We start from the raw sequence: 22,097 nt of genomic DNA, 5'->3' as shown, positions 1-22,097 counted from the left end.
TCTAAAATGCACACACTAAGAACAATAAATACATGTTCATCTTCGCTATTGCCATAAGTGAGTAGGACCTTACAAGATACCAACCAGGTTAACTGGTGCAAGGTATCGCCTGCCAGAGGAGGAGGCACCTTTACAACGATGCCTGGAAATAATGTCGTTCATGCATGATGGAGCACCAGCTCATTTTTTCTTTTTTTTTTTCGAAATAGTCGTGGACACATCACCTAGATATTTAATGGACAATGGGTAAGTCGAGGAGATCCAGTACAGTGCTCATTTCGTCCCTCCGACCTTAATTCCTTGGTTTCTTGGCTGTGGGGACATTCGAAATCTTTGGTGCGAGCAAGGTACCAATCACACAGGAACGGGTCATCAGCGCTTGCTAACGCATTCGTGATCAGTCTGGTGTTTTCAGAGAGTGCACGATTCCCTAATATGTCGGTCGAAAGCATTGACACCATATTGAGCACCTCTAAACAGATAGATGTGTTTTCATTTCGTGGCAAGGAGGAACAAGTGGTCATAGCTGATAAGGTACACGTTTTAGGATCCATGTACATTGAAAATATTTTCTTGCTTTGGTCCATTATGTCACCCACTCCTTCTTAATTTACGAAATTGTCACTTTGCAGCTGTTAATCTTCTAGCACTGAGACTGACACTTCAGTACAAGTTTAATACTATAAGAAAGGATGATATTAGGTAAAGTTTATAAAAGAATTATAGCTTCCGTAAATTTTTTACACATGTATATAGTAGCACAATATTCGACTCTTATATCTTCCTTGTCTGTGGATGAAATAGAGATCCTGGGATTTATATTTCACAGTAAAGAAAAGAAGTTTTTCAAAATGACGGTGTACGATTGTTTATTTCACACTTTTGTTTCATGTTAGAACAACAAAATATCACAGCGAAAACTCTTTTCCTACTTGTCTATAAGTACGGCTCTCTCATGATGACCACAAATTACAGAGCACGATATCAAGACAAGGAACGATGTTCCTTCACACATACATGTTGCCAGCTACTGACCTGTGCAAAGAACCCGCGCATGGCACACAAGTTATATGCTAGATGTCGACTCAACCACAACTGTAAATCGACTGAATTGGCGGTAATTTTATTTCTGTATATTTTAAACGATCTTCTACAAAAGGTTATGGTTCAAATTAATATTTGAATTGCTTTCCTGCTGTTCAGTAGCGAATAATTTAAACAAAGCTACAGCTTTTAAAGTTTAAAAAAAGTAATGACAAAATTAGTGACATAAATTGTTTTAAACAATAATGAAATACAACATTTTAAATTTTTAATTATGCCACTTGTATAAGGAAGTGTGTATTTAGCTTTGATAATCATTTCAATGTATTTACGAAAAGTTATGTATGATTTTGAAAAAGACAATAATTTTCTATTTATTGAATAAGTAATTTCCGTAAACAAGAAGGTAAATAATATTTTGGCAAATATCTCGTATATGTGGCATTTTTGGTAACTCATGAAGAGGACCCTACAGGATAACTAACTTCCTTAGGTCAAGCTTAACTCACGGAAATATGTATAATATTATTACGTTATTGATAAATTTAGAAAGATAGAAAACGAATTGCGTAGTTTTCAGGCGAAAATCAGACTAAGCATAACAGAAATGCAAGTTTTTACCGCTAATTTCTATTATCTCGGAAGGTTGGCATACTTTTTTTTTAAGTCTTCAGTCTTCTGACTGGTTTGATGCAGCCCGCCACGTTTTCCTCTCCTGTGCCAATCTCTTCATCTGAGAGTAACACTTTCAACATACGTCCTCAATTATTTGTTCGATGTATTCCAGACTCTGCCTTCCTCTACAGTTTTTTGCCTTCTACAGGTTCCTCTAGTAGCATGGAAGTGATTCCTTCATTTCTTAATAGATGTCCTAATCATCCGGCCCTTCTCCTTGTCAGTATTTTCCACATACTACTTTTCTCTCCGATTCTGCGCAGAACCTCCTCATTCCTTACCTTATCAGTCCACTTAATTTTCAACATTCGTGTGTAGCACCACATCGTAAATGCATCGATTCTCTTCTGTTCCGGTTTACCCACAATCCATATTTCACTACCATACAATGCTGTGCTCCAGACGTACATTCTCAGAAATATCTTTCTCAAATTAAGCCAATGTTTGACACTTCCGTCACTGGTTATTTTGCTGCCTAGGTATCAGAATTCCTTAACTTCATCTACTGCGTGACCATCAGTCCTGGTAAGTTGCTCGCTGTTCTCGTTTCTGTTACTCCTCATTACTTTCGTTGTTCTTCGCTTTACTCTAAGTCCATATTCTGTATTCATTAAATTGTTCATTCCACTCAACATACCACGTAATTCTTCTACACTTTCACTGAGAATAGCAATGTTATCAGTGAATCATCATTGATATCCTTTCGCCTTCAATTTTAACTCCATTCTTGAACCTTTCTTTTATTTCGATCGTTGCTTCTTCGATGTAAAGATTGAACAGTAAGGGCGAAAGACTACATCCCTTTCTTATATCCATTATAATCCGAGCTCTTCGATCTTGGTTGTCCACTCTTATTATTCCGTCTTGGCTCTTGCACATATTGTATATTACCCGTCTCTTCATACAACTTGCGCCTATTTTTCTTAGAATTTCAAATATCTTTCAACGTATTACATTGTCTAACGCTTTTTCCAGGTCAACAAAGCCTATGAACGTGTCTTGATTTTTCTTTGGTCTTGCTTCTATTATCAACTGCAACATCATAATTGCCTCTCTGGTGTCTCTACCTTTCCTAAAGCCAAATTCATCATCTAACATATCTTCAATTTTTGTTCCATTCTTCTATATATTATTCTTGTCAGCAACTTGGATGCGTGAGCTGATAAGGCGATTGTGCGATAATTCTCGCACTTGTCAACTATTGCAGTCTTCGGAATTGTGTGGATGATACTTTTCCGAAAGTCAGATGGTGTGTTGCCAGACTCATACATTCTACACACCAACGTGAATAGTCGATTTGTTTTCACTTCCGCCATTGGTTTTAGAAATTCTGATGCAATGTTATCTATCCTTCTGCCTTACTTCATCTTAAGTCCTTCAAAGCTCTTTTAAATTCGGATTCTAATACTGGATCCCCTATCTCTTCTAAATCAACTTCTATTTGCCCTTCTATCACATCAGACAAACCTTTCCCCTCACGGAGGCCTTCATTGCACTCTTTCCTCCTATCCACTCGCTCCGCTGTATTTGACAGTGGAATTCCCTTTGCGCTATTACTGTTACCACCCTTTCTTTTAATTTCATCGAAGGTTGTTTTGACTTTTACTGTATGGTGAGACTGTCCTTCCGACAACCACTCCTTTTTCGACTTCTTCACGTTTTTCATGCAGCCATTTAGTCTTAGCTTGTCTGCACTTTCTATTTATGTCATTCCTCAGCAACTTGTACCTCTACGTTCCTGAATTTCCGTGAACACATTTGAGCTGCCTTCTTTGATCGATCGCCTGAAGTATTTCTTGTGTTTCCCATGGCTGCCTAGCAGTTACCATCTTTGTACCTACGTTCTTATTTGCAACTTCTATGATTGCCTTCTTGGGGATGTCCAGACCTCTTCAACTGTACTTCCTGCTGAGCTATTCCTTACTGTTCTTTCTATAACCTTAGAGAACTTCAAGTGTATCTCACCATTCCTTAGTGCTTCCGCATCCTACTTGTTTGCCGTATTGATTCTTGCTGACTAACCTCTTTATCACTACTAAAAAGTGATCTGCTACTATATCCGCTCCTGGGTACGCCTTACAGTCCAATATCTGATTTTGTATCTTTGTCCTACCACGATGTAATCTAACTGAAATCTTCCCATACACGGTTTTTTACAAGTATTATGATTCATGAACAGAGTATTCGCAGTTTCTAGCTGAAATTTATTACAGACCACATTTATTTTTCTCCTATCTCATCCCCTTTCCCAAGCCCATATTCTCCCGTAACCTTTTCTTCTGCTCCTTCCCCTACATCTGTATTCCAGTCCACCATGACTACAAGACTGTAATCTGCCTTTACTTACTGTATCACCTTTTCAATATCCTCGTACACGTTCCTCTTTATCTCTTCGCCTTCAGCTTGCGACGTCGACATGTGTAGCTGAACTGTCGGTGTTGGTTTGCTATCGATTCTGATAAGAACTGGTCATAGCAACATACTCTCAGCCGTACTTTCTTATTCATGACGAATTCTACTCTCATTATACAATTTTCTGCCGCTTTTTATATCACCCTATACTCAGATGACCAGAAATCCTTGTCTTCTTTCCATTTCCCTTCACTGATCCTTACTATATCTAGATTGAGCCTTTGCATTTTCTAGCTCCCCTACCACGTTAAATCTTCTGACATACCAAGCCTCGACTCGCAGGACGTTATCCTTTCGTTGATTATTAAATCTTTCTCTCATGATTACTTTCCCCTTCCGGAGATCCGAATGGGGAACTATTCCGGAGTCTTTTACGAATTGAGAGATCATCATGATACTTTTCAATTACAGGTCACATGTGCTGTGGACGCACGTTATGTGTCTCTAAGGCAGTGGCTTCTATTGCCTTCCACATCCTCAGGCCGTTGATCTTTGCTGATTCTTCCGCCCTTAGGACAGGAGAGTGCTCTGAACCTCTGCCTGCTTCACCGCCCTCTTTGATATGGTCTCTGGCAGAATGAGGTTTATAGTAGCTTGGTTTATAGTAACTACAACCTATCGTCATAAGAAGTACCTTCCTCAACAACATGTATTTACACGGAATTTATATCCCCCACCCAGGCCATGTAAAACGGTTTGTTTTATTATAAAAATTCGTGTCTGCTGTTATAATTATATTCTGTGCATAACTTCCGCGTCTCAACTTTTCTAATATTGAGAAATTGAGAAGCATAATTAAAACGTCTCAGTTTTGTCCTGAAGGTTGTGTTTTGGCGCTTTCCTGCAATGGTTCGCTTCCGTCTTCACTGTAGGTCTGTACCAAAACCAGTGACGAGCAGTAGGAAACGGAATATTTTGCAGACCAAGTTAGTTTCCGTAGCTATCGTTATAACCAGTGTTTTCGTTCAGGCTCACCAGTGTAATTTCAAAATGGGTTTAGCCCGTGTATTGTTAGAAACTCCTGCGCATTTTGAGACGAATGATAAGTCTGTGGTTTGGATTCCGACGCTCCTAAGATGCCCGTGAGCAAAGGTAGGTCAGAATTTCATTGGCATACCTCATCAACTCCGGTCACAAAGTAGCGGCAAACGCAGCAGCTTGGATGTCTCATCGTCGTGCTTGCCGCGTTGTTTTCCAAGTTGAGATGTAATTTTCTTCCGTAGGTCCGGGAGACCCGACGCCGCGTGACGAGTACCCCATGTTCAGAATACCGGCCAGACACGACTCCGCCTTAGGGGGCAGCGGCAACGAGACGGCGTCGTGGCAGGACGCGGCGCGCCTCTGCCGACAGCGGCGGTCCCACCTGGCGGTCGTCAACACCATGGAGGACCTCGCCGCGCTCACCGGCTCTCTCGACCACCGGTCGAGGGCCTACATCGGAATTCGAAACCACAAGGGAGCCCTCATCGATCAATACGGTAACCTTCCAGCACTTTCAGTTCTATGCTCCGCACAGCTCTTACTGTAACGACTACCTTACCGCCCGTTGCTACACGCGCGTAGACTGTAATGGCCTACAGAGATTTTGTTTTTTATGGTCGATTTTTTATATACCTTTCCTTTACTTTACGTCTATGGCCAAAAAGATTTTGTTAACAGATTACGGGTTTCGGTCTTTAATGACAATCATCAGATCTGTATCATAAAAACAAAGTCCTAATGTACTGCTGCCATTGTGGTATCGTCAAATGTTAAATGCGGAATCAGCACCAGCATCGTCAAATACATATAAATGACATCACGTGACTGACAACATGACTCGTGCATGTGATGTTATTTATATGTATTTGACGATGTATGGCTGCAGTACATTAGGACTTTGTTTTTATGATACAGATATGATGATGGTCATTAAAGACCGAAACCGGTAATCTATTAAAAAAACGTTTGTGGCCATAGACGTAAATTAAAGGAAACTTATTAGATATACGGACGTCACTGTTTTTTTCTCGACGATGTCGCAGCTTGTGATTTTTTATATTGTTCACAAGTTGCTACAACGTCTGAGCTTTTCAAGCTAATTAAGGTCATGTAAGCATGGTCTCTTCTGAATGAACTTCTATTTCCATAGCAACTTTCATCTCCTAACAAAAATTTCGTTATATCAAACCAAGAAGTGAAATACCAGTTTTCTTAAATTTAGCTTTAAATTTTTTAATGTAACCGGAACAGAAGAGAATCGAAGCATTTGAGATGTGGTGCTGTAGACGAATGTTGAAAATTAGGTGGACTGATAAGGTAAGGCATGAGGAGGTTCTACGGAGAATCGGAGATGAAAGGAATATGTGGAAAACACTGATAAGGAGAAGGGACAGGATGATAGGACATCTGCTAAGACATGAGGGAATGACTTCCATGGTACCAGTGGGAGCTGTAGAGGGCAAAAACTGTAGAGGAAGACAGAGATTGGAATACGTCAAGCAAATAATTGAGGACGTAGGCTGCAAGTGCTACTCTGAGATGAAGAGGTTAGCACAGGGAAGGAATTCGTGGCGGGCCGCATCAAACCAGTCAGTAGACTGATGACCAAAAAAAAAATATTTTCTTAAAAATTTTCATCTCCTGTTGTACTCCCTTAAAGGCTGAATTTCCAGAAACACTGAAACTCATTCCTTTTTTTCTGATTTCTAACCGGGGAGTCAAATATCAATTATCAAAGATGTAGCCCTAAAAATCCTTTAGTAGTTCTTTAGTAAGTATTTGTCTTAAAAACAACTTTCATTCACTATTTTACCCCTTAGTGGTTGAATTTCCAAAAACGCTGAAACATGGATTTGTTTATTTCTGACCGGGAAACCAAATACAAATTTTCATAGGTCCAGCTCCAAAATTAATTGCGACATTTTTCAAAAAACGCTTGATCCCCTATTGCACCCTCTTAGGGTTGGAATTATGAAAAAACCTTTTTAAACGACGCTTACAGTATAAGATCCATCCCTTCTCCAAATTTCAAGTTCCTGTCCTTAAGTGTCTGCCTGGGCAATGATGAGTCAGTCAGTCAGTGAGGGCATCGCCTTTTACATCGAGACTGAGAAAAATAAGACATCAAGTAACGTACAGGGAATGGACAAAAATAAGGAAATACCGCGATAAATGCATGCTTGAACATACGTAGATACATATGATAGCCAAGCCTGCACGATACGGTTTTGATTTGACCTAGAACTGCACCACTTGTGCAGTGTTCTCATTGCGTCGCAATTAGTGTCAGTCGCGTTCAGAACAACGTTCTGTGTATCACAGCTAAGTGAATTCGAGTGTGGAAAAATTATTCATGCTATTATAGTAAGTCCTTCCGTAATAGTTTCACGCGAGGTGTTTCACGCCTCTAAAGGCACCCTATCGAAGTTTTATACCGCATACAGAAAAACCGAAAAAAGTACCATCCATTAAGTCACTAGGGGGTCGGAAGTGTTTACTGAGTGATTGTGACAGGCGCTTATTGGAGAGTATTATGACGAAAAATAAGAGGAGGACAGCTGTAGGTCACTGCAGAACTGAATGTCCCACTCGCTAACGCTGTCAACAACAAAACATCCTGAAGGTGCAAGCAGAGCTGGAATTCCAAAATAACTCATTAGTGATGAAAATATTCAAATACTTGTAACAGGAAAACATGGTGCCGAGGCCATAAAATCTGGATTATGGAGCAATTGAAGAAAGCCATTTCGTCAAATAAATCTTGTTGCACTTCCACGCGATTACTCTGCAAGGTAGCCGTAATGCCGAGGATTATGCGATCACTTAAGCACATGAGATCCGTCCCATGGGACACTGCTTAGTTCCCAGTGGTGATGCTGCGTTCCAAGACGACAAGTTTCCAGTTCACGCAGTTCGAATTGTCCAGGTTCTGGTTTTGTGAACACGAGGATGAATTGTCACATTGTGGTCTCGCCTGAAATTCCGTCTATTTTGCAGAAGGAATGGTGTAATATTCCTTGAAAACCATAAAAGGCCTTTATTTATCCATTGAGAGAAAACTGGAAGTAGTTTTGATGTCAACAGGTTTCCTGTGCCGTATTAGGAATGGTAATATGTTGTTTCAACACTTTTTTTCATCCTCCTGTACGTGTAATGGTAAAATCTTGTGAGTTCTCAGTCCGCGTCAGTATTCTGTTCCAACTATTTCAATACTCAACATTTCGAACTCTGCTATTTCCTTCACGTTTCGACTGGATGACTGACCACTGCCGAAAGAAAGTCAACTGAACACATTCAGTCCTTTACTTATTTGTTTGTTTTACTTGAGTTTGTTTGTTCATTTATCTTTTTGACTTATTTACAAAATTTGATACTATACTATGGGACATAAATAAATTAAAAATAACGTTACTGTAGCCCTGCGTCATTATAAATGCTAATAAAATCAGTGATAAATCAACTCATGTCATTAATAACGACTTTCGACTATAGCACTATCAAGACTAACATAGAACAGCTAGCACATTATTTTTAACTTATTTCTGTTCCATAGTAATATCAAATTTTGTAAGTGCTTAAAAAATATTTCTGAATTGCAAAAGGAGTGCCTGACTGCCTCCACACTGCTTTGGCTAACGAACTGACGTGTGGCTGTGACAAAGTGAGAGTTCTATTTAAAAAGTAAGATTCGATCTGTCGCGAAATGAAAAATGTTTTATTTGAACAGTTAGATACACCTTGCAGCTAATACATACAGTCGCTGCTCCGGCTGAGACATGTGTCGTAGTATTATACCAACTTTCCAAAGATCTCGTCACAGAATGTTGCTGCTTTCTACCAATACTCTGATCTGTAGAGCGTGCTGTCTGTGCCAAAATGTTGTCTTCATAACCAGCGGTCCATGTGAATGGAGACGAAACTCTGAGGAAGCCAAGACCAGGCTGTATGCTGGGTTATTAAACACTTCTAATCGAAAACGCTGCAGCAGCGTGTTCATTGCCACTGCAGTGTCCGGCGGTCGAGAATTGTCATGAAGAAGGAAATGCATGGCAGTTACACTGTGTGGGTTGCGTAAAATCGGGCGAAATTACTCAAAGGCACTCACACTCGGCGGGAGACACTATCTTCTACGCATCTTTACGTGTTAACAGTGGGCTCCGATGTGAAAAGAGCGGCGTGACGCGTCGACGGGCGTGATAGGCACACCGTACTACTCAGACACTCCTGGAAATGGAAAAAAGAACACATTGACACCGGTGTGTCAGACCCACCATACTTGCTCCGGACACTGCGAGAGGGCTGTACAAGCAATGATCACACGCACGGCACAGCGGACACACCAGGAACCGCGGTGTTGGCCGTCGAATGGCGCTAGCTGCGCAGCATTTGTGCACCGCCGCCGTCAGTGTCAGCCAGTTTGCCGTGACATACGGAGCTCCATCGCAGTCTTTAACACTGGTAGCATGCCGCGACAGCGTGGACGTGAACCGTATGTGCAGTTGACGGACTTTGAGCGAGGGCGTATAGTGGGCATGCGGGAGGCCGGGTGGACGTACCGCCGAATTGCTCAACACGTGGGGCGTGAGGTCTCCACAGTACATCGATGTTGTCGCCAGTGGTCGGCGGAAGGTGCACGTGCCCGTCGACCTGGGACCGGACCGCAGCGACGCACGGATGCACGCCAAGACCGTAGGATCCTACGCAGTGCCGTAGGGGACCGCACCGCCACTTCCCAGCAAATTAGGGACACTGTTGCTCCTGGGGTATCGGCGAGGACCATTCGCAACCGTCTCCATGAAGCTGGGCTACGGTCCCGCACACCGTTAGGCCGTCTTCCGCTCACGCCCCAACATCGTGCAGCCCGCCTCCAGTGGTGTCGCGACAGGCGTGAATGGAGGGACGAATGGAGACGTGTCGTCTTCAGCGATGAGAGTCGCTTCTGCCTTGGTGCCAATGATGGTCGTATGCGTGTTTGGCGCCGTGCAGGTGAGCGCCACAATCAGGACTGCATACGACCGAGGCACACAGGGCCAACACCCGGCATCATGGTGTGGGGAGCGATCTCCTACACTGGCCGTACACCACTGGTGATCGTCGAGGGGACACTGAATAGTGCACGGTACATCCAAACCGTCATCGAACCCATAGTTCTACCATTCCTAGACAGGCAAGGGAACTTGCTGTTCCAACAGGACAATGCACGTCCGCATGTATCCCGTGCCACCCAACATGCTCTAGAAGGTGTAAGTCAACTACCCTGGCCAGCAAGATCTCCGGATCTGTCCCCCATTGAGCATGTTTGGGACTGGGTGAAGCGTCGTCTCACGCGGTCTGCACGTCCAGCACGAACGCTGGTCCAACTGAGGCGCCAGGTGGAAATGGCATGGCAAGCCGTTCCACAGGACGTCTCCATGGGAGAATAGCAGCCTGCATTGCTGCGAAAGGTGGATATACACTGTACTAGTGCCGACATTGTGCATGCTCTGTTGCCTGTGCCTATGTGCCTGTGGTTCTGGCAGTGTGATCATGTGATGACCCCAGGAATGTGTCAATAAAGTTTCCCCTTCCTGGGACAATGAATTCACGGTGTTCTTATTTCAATTTCCAGGAGTGTATATGCAAAGCTTCATCGGATTTTCAGAGTGGTTTCCATTTTGCGATTGATCGAACCTTACTTTCCGAACAGACCTCGTACATATCGACGAAACATTTAGCAACAAAATAGCAGGTCAGCAACTGGAAGCAGCTAATACCATAAATTATCTGGGAGTACGCATTAGGAGTGATTTAAAATGGAATGATCATATAATGTTGATCGTCGGTAAAGCAGATGCCAGACTGAGATTCATTGGAAGAATCCTAAGGAAATGCAATCCGAAAACAAAGAAAGTAGGTTACAGCACGCTTGTTCGCCCACTGCTTGAATACTGCTCAGCAGTGTGGGATCCGTACCAGATAGGGTTGATACAAGACATAGAGAAGATCCAACGGGGAGCAGCGCGCTTCGTTACAGGATCATTTAGTAATCGCGAAAGCGTTACGGAGATGATAGATAAACTCCAGTGGAAGACTCTGCAGGAGAGACGCTCAGTAGCTCGGTAGGGGCTTTTGTCAAAGTTTCGAGAACATACCTTCACCGAAGAGTCAAGCAGTATATTGCTCCCTCCTACGTATATCTCGCGAAGAGACCATGAGGATAAAATCAGAGAGATTAGAGCCCACACAGAGGCATACCGACAATCCTTCTTTCCACGAACAATACGAGACTGGAATAGAAGGGAGAACCGATAGAGGTACTGAAGGTACCCTCCGCCACACACCGTCTGGTGGCTTGCGGAGTATGGATGTAGATGTAGATGTAGACTAGAAGACAACGCGTTAAAGAGCACGAACGCCACAAAATGTCAAATCAGCGGTAACAGAGCATAGAGAGGGGTATGGCCAGGTTGTGCATTTGGAGAACATACGAGTGCCAGGCAGGGAAAGTAATATTTACAGAAGGAAAGTCTGAGACAGTTGAACTATCGAAGAATGAGTACTATTTCAATAGAGATGACGGCTACAGGCTTCTGTCTTCGTTGTTACTTACTATTACGGAAATAAGTAGCCAGACACGGCGAGAGAGGAACATAAGCGATTACTGACGCTGCACAACAACAATAATATTTCAGATTCATTCTCTGTGTCTGCCGTCAGCACTTACCGATTGACGACGGCACACCGAAAGCAGCCTGAAGATTTTACCCAGCAACTCATCCGCAAAAGCGTTGGGAAAGCCGCCTTTTACGAGGGAAAGCGAAACTGTTTTTGGACAGCAGCCATCTAGGAAGACCAGTAAAATCCTGAAAAATATCCCAGCAGAGGGATCGGAATGTCGAGTATTGCAGTAGTTGGAAAAGAAATGACTTGCCTAACGTTTTACCATCAGTGACAAAGGCCACGGAAGCCAGTAAGCTTATTTATTTTCACGCTATTATTTAATCTAGCAAGCATGGTACTAAGGTCATTCCCTGGTGCATACCCGTCAAAACTGTGTACCCGAGAGAGTACCAGTGGATAGGGTAACGTCAGACTTACATGGGTAAGCGACTTGGCTACTATGACTCTTGAGAGTGTAACGACAGTTCCACGAGGGTAACCTCGTAATTATATGCATGCTTCCTAGCTTCCAGTACATCTTACGAGTTGTTAAATATGTTGTGGACTGAGGGAACTCACATTATTATACAATAAGGTGAGGCAAGGGTCAGTGGGTTTCCTAACACACACAGTCACACTATCTCCATTCCACATTCACCAAGCTCAGACAAGCATTTAGAAGGTTTCTGTTTGACAACTTGTAAATGCTATTCTCATCAACAAATGTTTATAGTCACTGATTTCCCCCCAGAACTCTTAATTATGCCTTTGTACTTAACTGGAGCAGCATGTTGCCAGTTCCCGCATATCACACATATATCAGTATTGGCCACCTTTCACTACCTGCGCAAGGCAAAGAAAAGCACATTTTAGCGTAAATGTGCGTGCGCATCTTGCAATGCACTGAATATAAATTTTAGCCTTGACGTGTGCTATGCTGTGGATAAGTGTGTGGGGAGGCAAATGGCCGAGGAATCGATATTCCGGGTGTTTCATTTGGGGTTGCTGATTTCATCTGCGATCCTGGAGACTATAAGATCGCCCGGTTTGACATTTAAATTTTCCATTCTGCCTTTGCGTTAGTCTTTACCCTTTATTGCTGTGAATGTATGTCAGGAACGATACGTAGTTCCAGTTTCACATAAAACTAAAGGTCTCCTTTCCCCAGCAGGATTGCTGGAATATCTTAAAGACGTCGAAGTGGCGTCCAGTTGAAAGAACTTGCAAATAGGTGACTGAAAATCCCTCTTTATGGACTCCCAGCCAATCGTGCCACACGAGTTTACTTTAGGGTGTTTTAGATAAGGGTGTTTTCCTCTGATCCGTGGTAAGTGGATGCTCTGTAGACATGTTCGGTTAGATTTGGGAAGGAATCGTTGTACTGCCGCATACAAAGCTGGTCGGAATGCACAAACAAACTAGATACGGCGTGACACGGATATTGACTCACAATAAAGCGTATTTACCCAGCGAATACGGCAACATTTGGCGGTGGTCGGTGAATCTCGACTCGATGCCAATGAAGTAGCCACGGCGTATACCGTGAGTCATCCTTGTGCAAGAGCTCCAGGAACCATTACGTTCTCAAGTGCGGAACAACTACTTTGGGGGATAATTAGTTTCAGAAGCCGTAGCGGAAATAGACGTAGATCAGTGTGAAGCGTGGTTATGAAAGTGTTCGTTTTAGTCGAAATTGACCAAGATGTTAATGTCAGCTCAAGAGAAGTTTCTACGGTCATCCGTAATTCGAGTGTTGAATAGTACACTGTCACAATGTTCCCCGGTACCACGCTGGCATTCATGCAGGAGCTGAGTGGGAACGATTTCAATGTGGGATTTATTTCCCGCGAATGGGCCACGAATAGTTTCACTCTGAACTTTTTTTGTTCTCTGATGAATCCACGTTCACAAAATGTGGTGAAGTGGACCGTAATGATACATATTACTGGTCCACAAATTATCAGAAGTGGATATGTCATGTAAATCGTCAAGTGAGGTTGCCCCCTTAATGTGAGATGTGGAAACCTTGGAGATGAAACCATCGATCCACACTACCTCTCATACATTCTGACACGTGTGATAAATCGACCTCTCACCATCTACTGTTTAGGTGCTCTCTTTGAAAGTTACGTCCAGACATTAGAGGCTGTATGTGGATTATGTGGATGCAACACAATTGTCACCCAGACCATTTTTTGGGTGATGTAGGGCTAGAACAGGACTACGGATATCCTGGAGGATGACTAGGACACCATGATCCTCAGGAGTGGCACGCACGCTCATCCGATTTCACACCTGTCGATTCTTTTTTGTGGGGTATTCTAAAAATCGTGTTTATGTCACAGAATCCATAACCCAAAATAACTGCAAACAGCGCATAGAGGAAGCTTATTGCTGCTTGACACCAGCAATTTTGCACCTCGTCCACAGGTCGTTTAGAAGTATCACTGAAGTGTGCATTCAGCAACAGGCGCACTTGTTTGAACACATCACTTAAGTTAAAATCCATTTGGAAACAGCCAGATTTGTTTAGCATGTTTGCCCCAAAAACTCTGAACGTTTCTAGCTCCCCAGGTAAAAGTGACAGAAATTTAAGTTCATTTTTCACATCTGGTTTAAATACATCAGATATTTGGTAGAAAAAATAATGTTCTACTTAAAAAAATATTACGTGACGCTATACCTCTCTGGAAAGTAACAAAGTAAACTACTTTCATAACACCGTAGAACGTGAGACCTTTCTCATGTTTACCTATCCAGATAAATATTCTTTTCATTTTTTCATTTACTATTTTGTCAGTTACAGAGAAACACATCTGAAATACCCTGTATGAACAGGAATCAATGCGTCGGGTGTGAACGAGAGAAGCACGGAGATCAAAGTTTTACCATTTGCATGCCGTAATAAAGTGTAGTGATTTTTAAGACGCTCTTAATCAAGGATAGCATTATTGTAAATTGGAAATTTTTTGGTATAGCCGAGCAAACTGTGTAATTAAAATTGGAAATGTGAACACTGAGTTTATCCCGGTGCATAAAATATTCACAAAACTTGCGGGAGTGTAGCCGGGTGAAATCTCTCGGCTTTAACAAAGTGGAAAATGCTCGTGATGAATGTTTATATGTCGCTCCACGATTCACAGTACAAGTTATAACACTGCAGCTTCCTTTGTTGACATCTACCTGCATAGGAAGAAATCATCATTGTAATGAAACAATAGAAATCAGAGGTCGCACTCCAAAATTTAAGAGTTCTTTTTTCCTGCATCGTTTTAGAGAGTGGAACGCAAGAGAAACAGTGGGTTAGTGTTTCGATGAACATGTACAATACGGTGAGGATGTGACCTAGTATTCGTTGGGAGGAAATGAAGTATTCATTCATCTACAGCATTGAATATTAGATGCTGACGATTGACTGAGACAACAGCAGAGCGTTTTAAGTAACCATCAAACTTCACTCTGTAAATACTTGCCGGTGGCTACCACTCTAGTTGTCTATCAAGTGTTAAATAAAATGGGTTAACTTAGAAACGAGATGAATTTATTAGAACATATGAGGTTCAAATATGGAAATACAAATTCATTTCCTAACCACTTGAAAAACCTAACGTCGATTTACGAGACTGAAATGGTTCAAATGGTTCTGAGCACTATGGGACTCAACTTCTGAGGTCATTAGTCCCCTAGAACTTAGAACTAGTTAAACCTAACTAACCTAAGGACATCACAAACATCCATGCCCGAGGCAGGATTCGAACCTGCGACCGTAGCGGTCTTGCGGTTCCAGACTGCAACGCCTTTAACCGCACGGCCACTTCGGCCGGCTGATTTACGAGAATGCCTGACTCTTCGAGTATTACAATAAGGCCAAGTTCTCATTCAAATGAGCAAATTTTCTTGAGACAATGAAGAGATCTACAAAGGATCTAATCGGGGATTATGATTGATCGTAATATGATTTTATATTTGCAATACAAAAGAACAACATCGTGCCCGTAATTATGGTCTGATCAAGGACCTGCGAGTCTGAAGTACGCATACTGCGTGCAGTGTAGCCCCTCAGCAGTTATCTGAAGTAAAAAAAATAGATAACATCAGTCAATGAAATAACCTTTAATTTAAAGGTTTGCTGGTAACTCGATTTCTTTAGTTTGTGTTCGCTCTTTACAGCTCTACAAAAAGTTGTAAACATTAACAAATTTCATACATTATAGGAATAAGTCCCAAGAAAAACTTGTTTTTTAGGAGTCAAAGGTAGAAGTTAATAGACTGAACAGCTTTTATTTCATGCTGCACGCAGGCACATCGTTTCTCGAGAAAAACCTGTTTAAAATGTAGGGAAAACTTTAATGTATATTATTAGTTCTGTCTGCATAAAAACTACGTGTCGCTGAACACAAATCTGAAGGTACATTTTCAAATCTCAAAATGGCTAATCGAATGTGGCGGACTAAAATTATGTTTTGATCAAATTTTGACCAAAAAAATTGTTTGGGTTACTTAGGTTTAGCCTGCGATACCAGGACCGTATATATAATTGTTCCTGAAGCGAAATTCCCTCTTTCTCCTTGGCGAGAAAAGCCGATCTGCTTAGCTGGATATGCTGCATTCGGGAACCTGCACAAGTTGTTAAAAAACGTTTTCGACCCAGCATTCTAAGCATATATAGCCTTCAAAAATGCAATAAAAATTCGAAATTTTCGACAATTTTGAATTAGAACCTGGTCTTAAATGATTCACGGAGGTATCATCGAAAAGTTTTGTCTCTTCAAAGACTGCTTTCTAATACGACATACACGTATAGATTCACATAGCAGTGCAATTTAATTGCACCATTCGCGTCTTGAAATTTTCTAGTTTTAACTATAGAAAGTTCAAGATGAAAATATCGGTACCACCTCATTGCTTAGCATACAGGCATCACAAAAAAGTGCAATGTGATCACAAGGGTTTTTTTCACTCTCTCACGAGTGAGCGAGGCTGAATGACGTGAGACGGAATACCCCTTTCACTTCTTGAACGCTTGTAAATATCGAAATGTGGTTTTCGGCAAGCGATCGTAATGACAGAGGCATGTAAAACGTATTTTGTTAGGTCATCAAGTGTCTGAACTCTTGTATCGATTAAGACATTGGAGCTACCATAATTTTTTATAAAAATTATATATTTTATTCAGTGTTATCCGAAATTGCTTGAAAAGGCGAGTACAGTGATATAGTCTTTTTAATGTTAGGCTGTAACTCTTCGCAAGAGAATCAAAGGCAAGTCAGCCGGAATCGCCTATTGCGTTGTAAACACGCTCATGCCAGGGCTACATAGTTGTATCAAGCCTTTCGACTGTTTATTGTCTGCACTGCAGAACTAGCAGAAAATATGTCGTCTATCGGCAGGTCATTTCCGTTTCTATATTCCTTGTCGGACAATACTACGTTTTCCCAATGTGTTCTCTGTACCGTCGAACCAACGTTTACGAACCACGGTTATGTAAATTTACGTAACATGTGCTACTGCGCTACTGAAAATCCACGCTGGCTTCGACAGGTACTACAACAACAACGACCAGCAACGACTGTAAATCGTAATCCTTTGGTGCGGCATCGTAAGAAATTCCATTGTGGGACCTTACTCCATCCCTTGGATGTTAACTGGAAATATGGGCACTGCGTTGTCCATGGTGAGCGGTAATGCCTGAGACTTGGTATTCTCGGCACACTTTCGACACTGTAGATCTCGGAATATTGAATTCCCTAACGATTTCCGAAACGGAACACCCCAGGCGTCCGTATTCAGAGTCTGTTAATTGCTGTTGTGTGGCCATAGACACGTCAGTCATCTTTTACATGAACCACCCAAGAACAAATGACTGCTCTGACACTGCATTGCAGTTTTATACTTTGTGTATGTGATCTACGGCCATCTGCATATGTGCACACCACTATTCCATGTCTTTTGTCATCTCAGCGTATAAAAAAAGCGTTTCATATAGTACACATGCACGTCATCGACGGATATCTAAATGATCAGAGTTACAATTCTCCATTGGAGGTAGAACGATTACCAGAGTGCATTAGTGTTGTTCGTGTTCAGTGTTGTTATCAGGCCTGCTAGGATATAAAAGAGCCGTGATTAGCGCCAAATCACTGATCAAGAGGATGCATTCTCGTGTGAGACGGCGTTATCAGTACGTGAAAGTGTGAACCTCGAGTGGATGCTTGAATCAAGCTGTATCCAGATTTGTGGCGTATTCAGAGATGATAGTGACCTGGATGAGGATGTGGGGACAGGCGTACTGGCCGTCAAGGTTGCAGCAGACCACATATGACCACTACATGGGAGGTTCGACGTACTGTGCACCAACCGCATTGTGGCTTGTTCACATCTGTGTCAGTCAACTGAGAACAAATGTGTTATCCTGCACCATCAGCTGGTGACAGCAGCAGCCAGACTGGGGAACTGGTGCCCCAAACGCAGGCTATCGTTAACACGAAAACACAATTGTGTTTAGAGTGGGCTGTGGCTGAAAGTACTGACTGCCGATAAAATGCATCACATCGTGTTCAGCGATTAATTTGCGTTCAGCATTTTTCCGAATGACCACTGTCAGCGAGTATATTAGCGACCTGGGGGAACCCTATTCTTTCGCCGTTTTGGAGGGGCATAGTGGGATTAATCCTGTCATGGCGGTGAGAAGAGCCATCTCGTATGTCTTAAAGTCACGACTGATAGTGATTAAGGAAACTCGGTCGGCAATACGATATGTAACTGACGTTCTATGACTTCATGTGTTACATGTTATCTGACAGAAACGTAGGCCATTTTTAAACAGGACTACAAATGTCTTGTGTCTCTGTGAACTGCGAACGAAAAGTTGACATACTCCCAAAATAGTCCCCAATAGCATATGTTTTACATATATCATAATGTCTGCCCCAATGCCAATATCTAAGATGCCAAGGATCACTGGCAGCAGTTGTCATCGTTCCTATAGAGAGTGTACTACGATCCCATGACACCTTTCCCAAACCAATCAGCACATGCAAGCAGGCCAGAAGGGGGCAATGTCACATTTATAGAGGTCTGGTCCCAGACTCGTAAGGTCGTCAGGAGAGAGTAGGGAGGGATGCGATGGTGAGGTCCTAATTACGTTCAACAGAACCAAGAAAACATCATTGACAACAATACATCTATTAGGCAGAAATACAGGATTGTCTTTCGAAGCGCCCTGTCTCAGCCAGGAGGTACGGAGTGGTACCTCGTCAGCAGCAGAGCACTGGCGTCGGTTGGCGGCTGTGACTTCACGGGCAGCCGCTGACCCGTGGAATCCGGCGATCTCCAGACCTGCTTATCGATCTCCAATGTGCTCTCGATAACGTCAGTTCGTGTGCATTCTTCAACACAGAATGCGCAAACCGTCGACTGTCATGTTCTGTGAAGAGGTATGGATGTCAAACACATTGCCAATGAAGTCTTGGTTCCATCATCCTTCAGCCACTTTCCTTTGATGCATGGTACAGCAGAACAAGAAAGGTCAAACTGCATCGCCATTTCCGGGATGCTCGTTCCAAGGCCTCGGGCCATAAGAATCAGTATTTTGTAAAAGTTTCTTCCGTCAGTGCATTTCTCCATCTGCGGCCAGTGTCGCAACTTTGCACCAAGATTTTGGTGGCCTGTGCTTTTAAATAGAATGAAGCGTTGTGTAGTACAGAAAGAGAAATCGCACAACAAACTACAGTTCACCGTTACAATAAGTTATAAATTTATTCGAACATGACCTTCACGAAATAAAAATCACTCACGGATTAGGCCACAGGCCTCTTTCGACTAGCAGACTGCAACGTACAAGGCACTATATGGAGCGATCTATGATAGTGGGGCATGTGATCAGCATATAGCCAATCCCTCACGTCGTTATTACCAGTAGATGAATCCTGACGATGTCGCTGCTTCATTATTCAAGTACTTTATTATTTGACTTCACGAGGCTGAGTGGACCTCGTTCCATACTGCCCTCCCACAGAAAAGTCGTAGAAGGAACCAGGAGCCAAAGGTGTGTCATCCAGCATCGAAGTCAGATGACCCTAACAGTTATTATTATTGTTATTATTATTTTTCATTTTACGTGAGCGGTCGCATTAACCACCGCCTTTGTCTAGATTTAAAAATTATACATAAATGCTACGCTAATGACAAAGTGGAAAATGTACTGTACAACTTGAACAGGAAAAATGTCACTGTAGTTTTTCCTTATGCGACACTACAATTTTTCTGATTTTATTTATTTATTTATATAAGTCAGTGTCCTGACGATGTGATTAAGATACTGAACATAATAAATTGCAATACAAAATGAAAACCGTGTGACAGCCCTGTATTTTCTTTGCAAATAATATAAAACCGAATAAAACCAAACTCAGGGTGCCCTTCCGGTGATAACCATTCGTCTATGGTGGCAGTCTCATGACATACAATACAGTTTGAATGGCATTATTGTTAATCATGGTCAGAGGATTATGGGCATCTCATATAAGCATTAGATAAAATGTCTTCCATAACAGAAAATGGCTTGTATGTGACCTACCTTTCCTCAAAGTTTTTCGAAGAGCTTCTGAAACATTATGTAGTAGTCAAAAGTGTGAATAAGGAAATTAAATCGATATCAACTGCCGTCAAATGTGACTGTGTTATTTCCTCTGTCTGCAGGCTCTCCAGTAGATGTCGACAGCACTTTGATTGTACAGCCACCCTCGCCGGATTTCGACGTCTGCTACGTGGCTGATCGTAGCTTCATGATGTACCCGGAGCCCTGCGAGTCCAAGGTCAGCTACGTCTGCGAAAGGCGCTTCGCTTGAGAGCTGCTGAGTACGTCGCTCATCTGGATACGCTTATACACACGTGTCGACTCAGTGATGGGGCTTTCAAGATAACCATTACCCAATAGTTGCTTAAATTGGTGTGCATTTTTAAATTTAGTGAATAAAATAATAATTTCAGGATCGATGGAACATAAATCAGTAAATAAATAGACATGCAGTTATGAAATGATTCTTTCTCCTTACATTATTTGAATAGATTCCTTCTTCGAGTATGTATCCTGTGCAGTACTTTCCTTTCATAATGATCTCAGATGAAGTGTATGTCCAACAAAACGCCAATCCAGGGGGTCGGCATGCTTGGCTGATTCGCAAAAACTATCCATAAATTAATAATTATTTTGTATAATGATTTGTAACCACAGTGATAGGACGTATTGTGTATTAGCTTTGAAGACCCCTGCGGCAATTGACTCCGTATGGATTCCGTAAGATAAATATCTCGTTCTCAAATCATTATGTCCTGTTTAAAGCAGTGGCTAACTCTACTGAACGTTTTCTTCAGCAACACTCAGCATTATAATTGGAGAAAACACACAATGACAATGGATTATTCGAATAAGTTTGGTACAAATAATCTTCAAATAGTTGAAATGGCTCTGAGCAATCTGGGACTTAACAGCTGAGGTCATCAATCCCCTAGAACTTGGAACTACTTAAACGTAACTAACCTAAGGACATCAGACACATCCATGCGCGGGGCAGGATTCGAACCTGCGACCGTAGCTGTCGCGCGGTTCCAGACTGAAGCGCCTAGAACCGCTCGGCCACACCGGCCGACAATAATCTTCAACACTGACGTTATTAGTGAATATTAATAGCTCAAAACTATCCAGAAACTCAACATACATGGGTGTCATACCCATTTGAAGGCCAGCTTGTCTGTGATGGGTCAATTAATTTCGTGGCTTAAAGTATTCGAGCCATTTCAAGCGTACTTGACATGTGCAGAATAATTGTTCCCTAATACATGGGATATATATGCCGTTAGCAGAAATGTTAGTTATTTTATTTGCAAGTACATGTAAGGAAACAATAACAATAAATTGAAGTACCTGCGATCAAGCGATCGCAAAGACACAAGCAGCTTGGCTAAGATGCAGCTCACAGAAGTGAGCAATGGCTAACTGCCAAAACCATAAGGCAGGTTAAACGTCAGTACACTCAGAACCAATTGACTAAATTAGAAGAAGATTTCAAGAAGAATAACACTAGAAACTTTTACCAAACTTTCGAGCGAAACCTTAGAAGCCCCCACCCAGCTTATTCTTCAGAGGAACAGATGGAAACATAGACCATGATGACAAAGACAACTACCACATATTGCACAAATATTTTGAGAATCTCATCAACTGTGAATCCCCTAAAACGTCCTTTATCTACAAAGACAATCCCAGACAACCAAACTCTCTCTCCCCAACAGAATCTAAAACCATCATTCAGTCCCTAAAGAATAACAGAGCAGCAGGAGAAGAC

General features: G+C 42.2%; 1 protein-coding gene across 1 annotated transcript in view; it reads left to right on the top strand.

Annotated features, from left to right (window-relative positions):
- Nucleotides 1–20,784, top strand: part of LOC126148115 (uncharacterized) — a 41,988-nt gene extending 21,204 nt beyond the window's left edge. Inside the window, exons 4-5 of the mRNA XM_049915736.1 lie at nucleotides 5,355–5,609; nucleotides 20,452–20,784. Coding sequence (XP_049771693.1) covers nucleotides 5,355–5,609; nucleotides 20,452–20,600 — 404 coding nt within the window. The 3' untranslated portion in view covers nucleotides 20,601–20,784. The remainder of the gene's footprint in view (nucleotides 1–5,354; nucleotides 5,610–20,451) is intronic.
- The last annotated feature ends 1,313 nt before the right edge of the window (nucleotides 20,785–22,097 follow it).

This window comes from Schistocerca cancellata, chromosome 2, assembly GCF_023864275.1.
Source record: "Schistocerca cancellata isolate TAMUIC-IGC-003103 chromosome 2, iqSchCanc2.1, whole genome shotgun sequence".
Lineage (NCBI taxonomy): Eukaryota > Metazoa > Arthropoda > Insecta > Orthoptera > Acrididae > Schistocerca > Schistocerca cancellata.
This window is presented reverse-complemented; position numbering and strand designations above follow the sequence as displayed.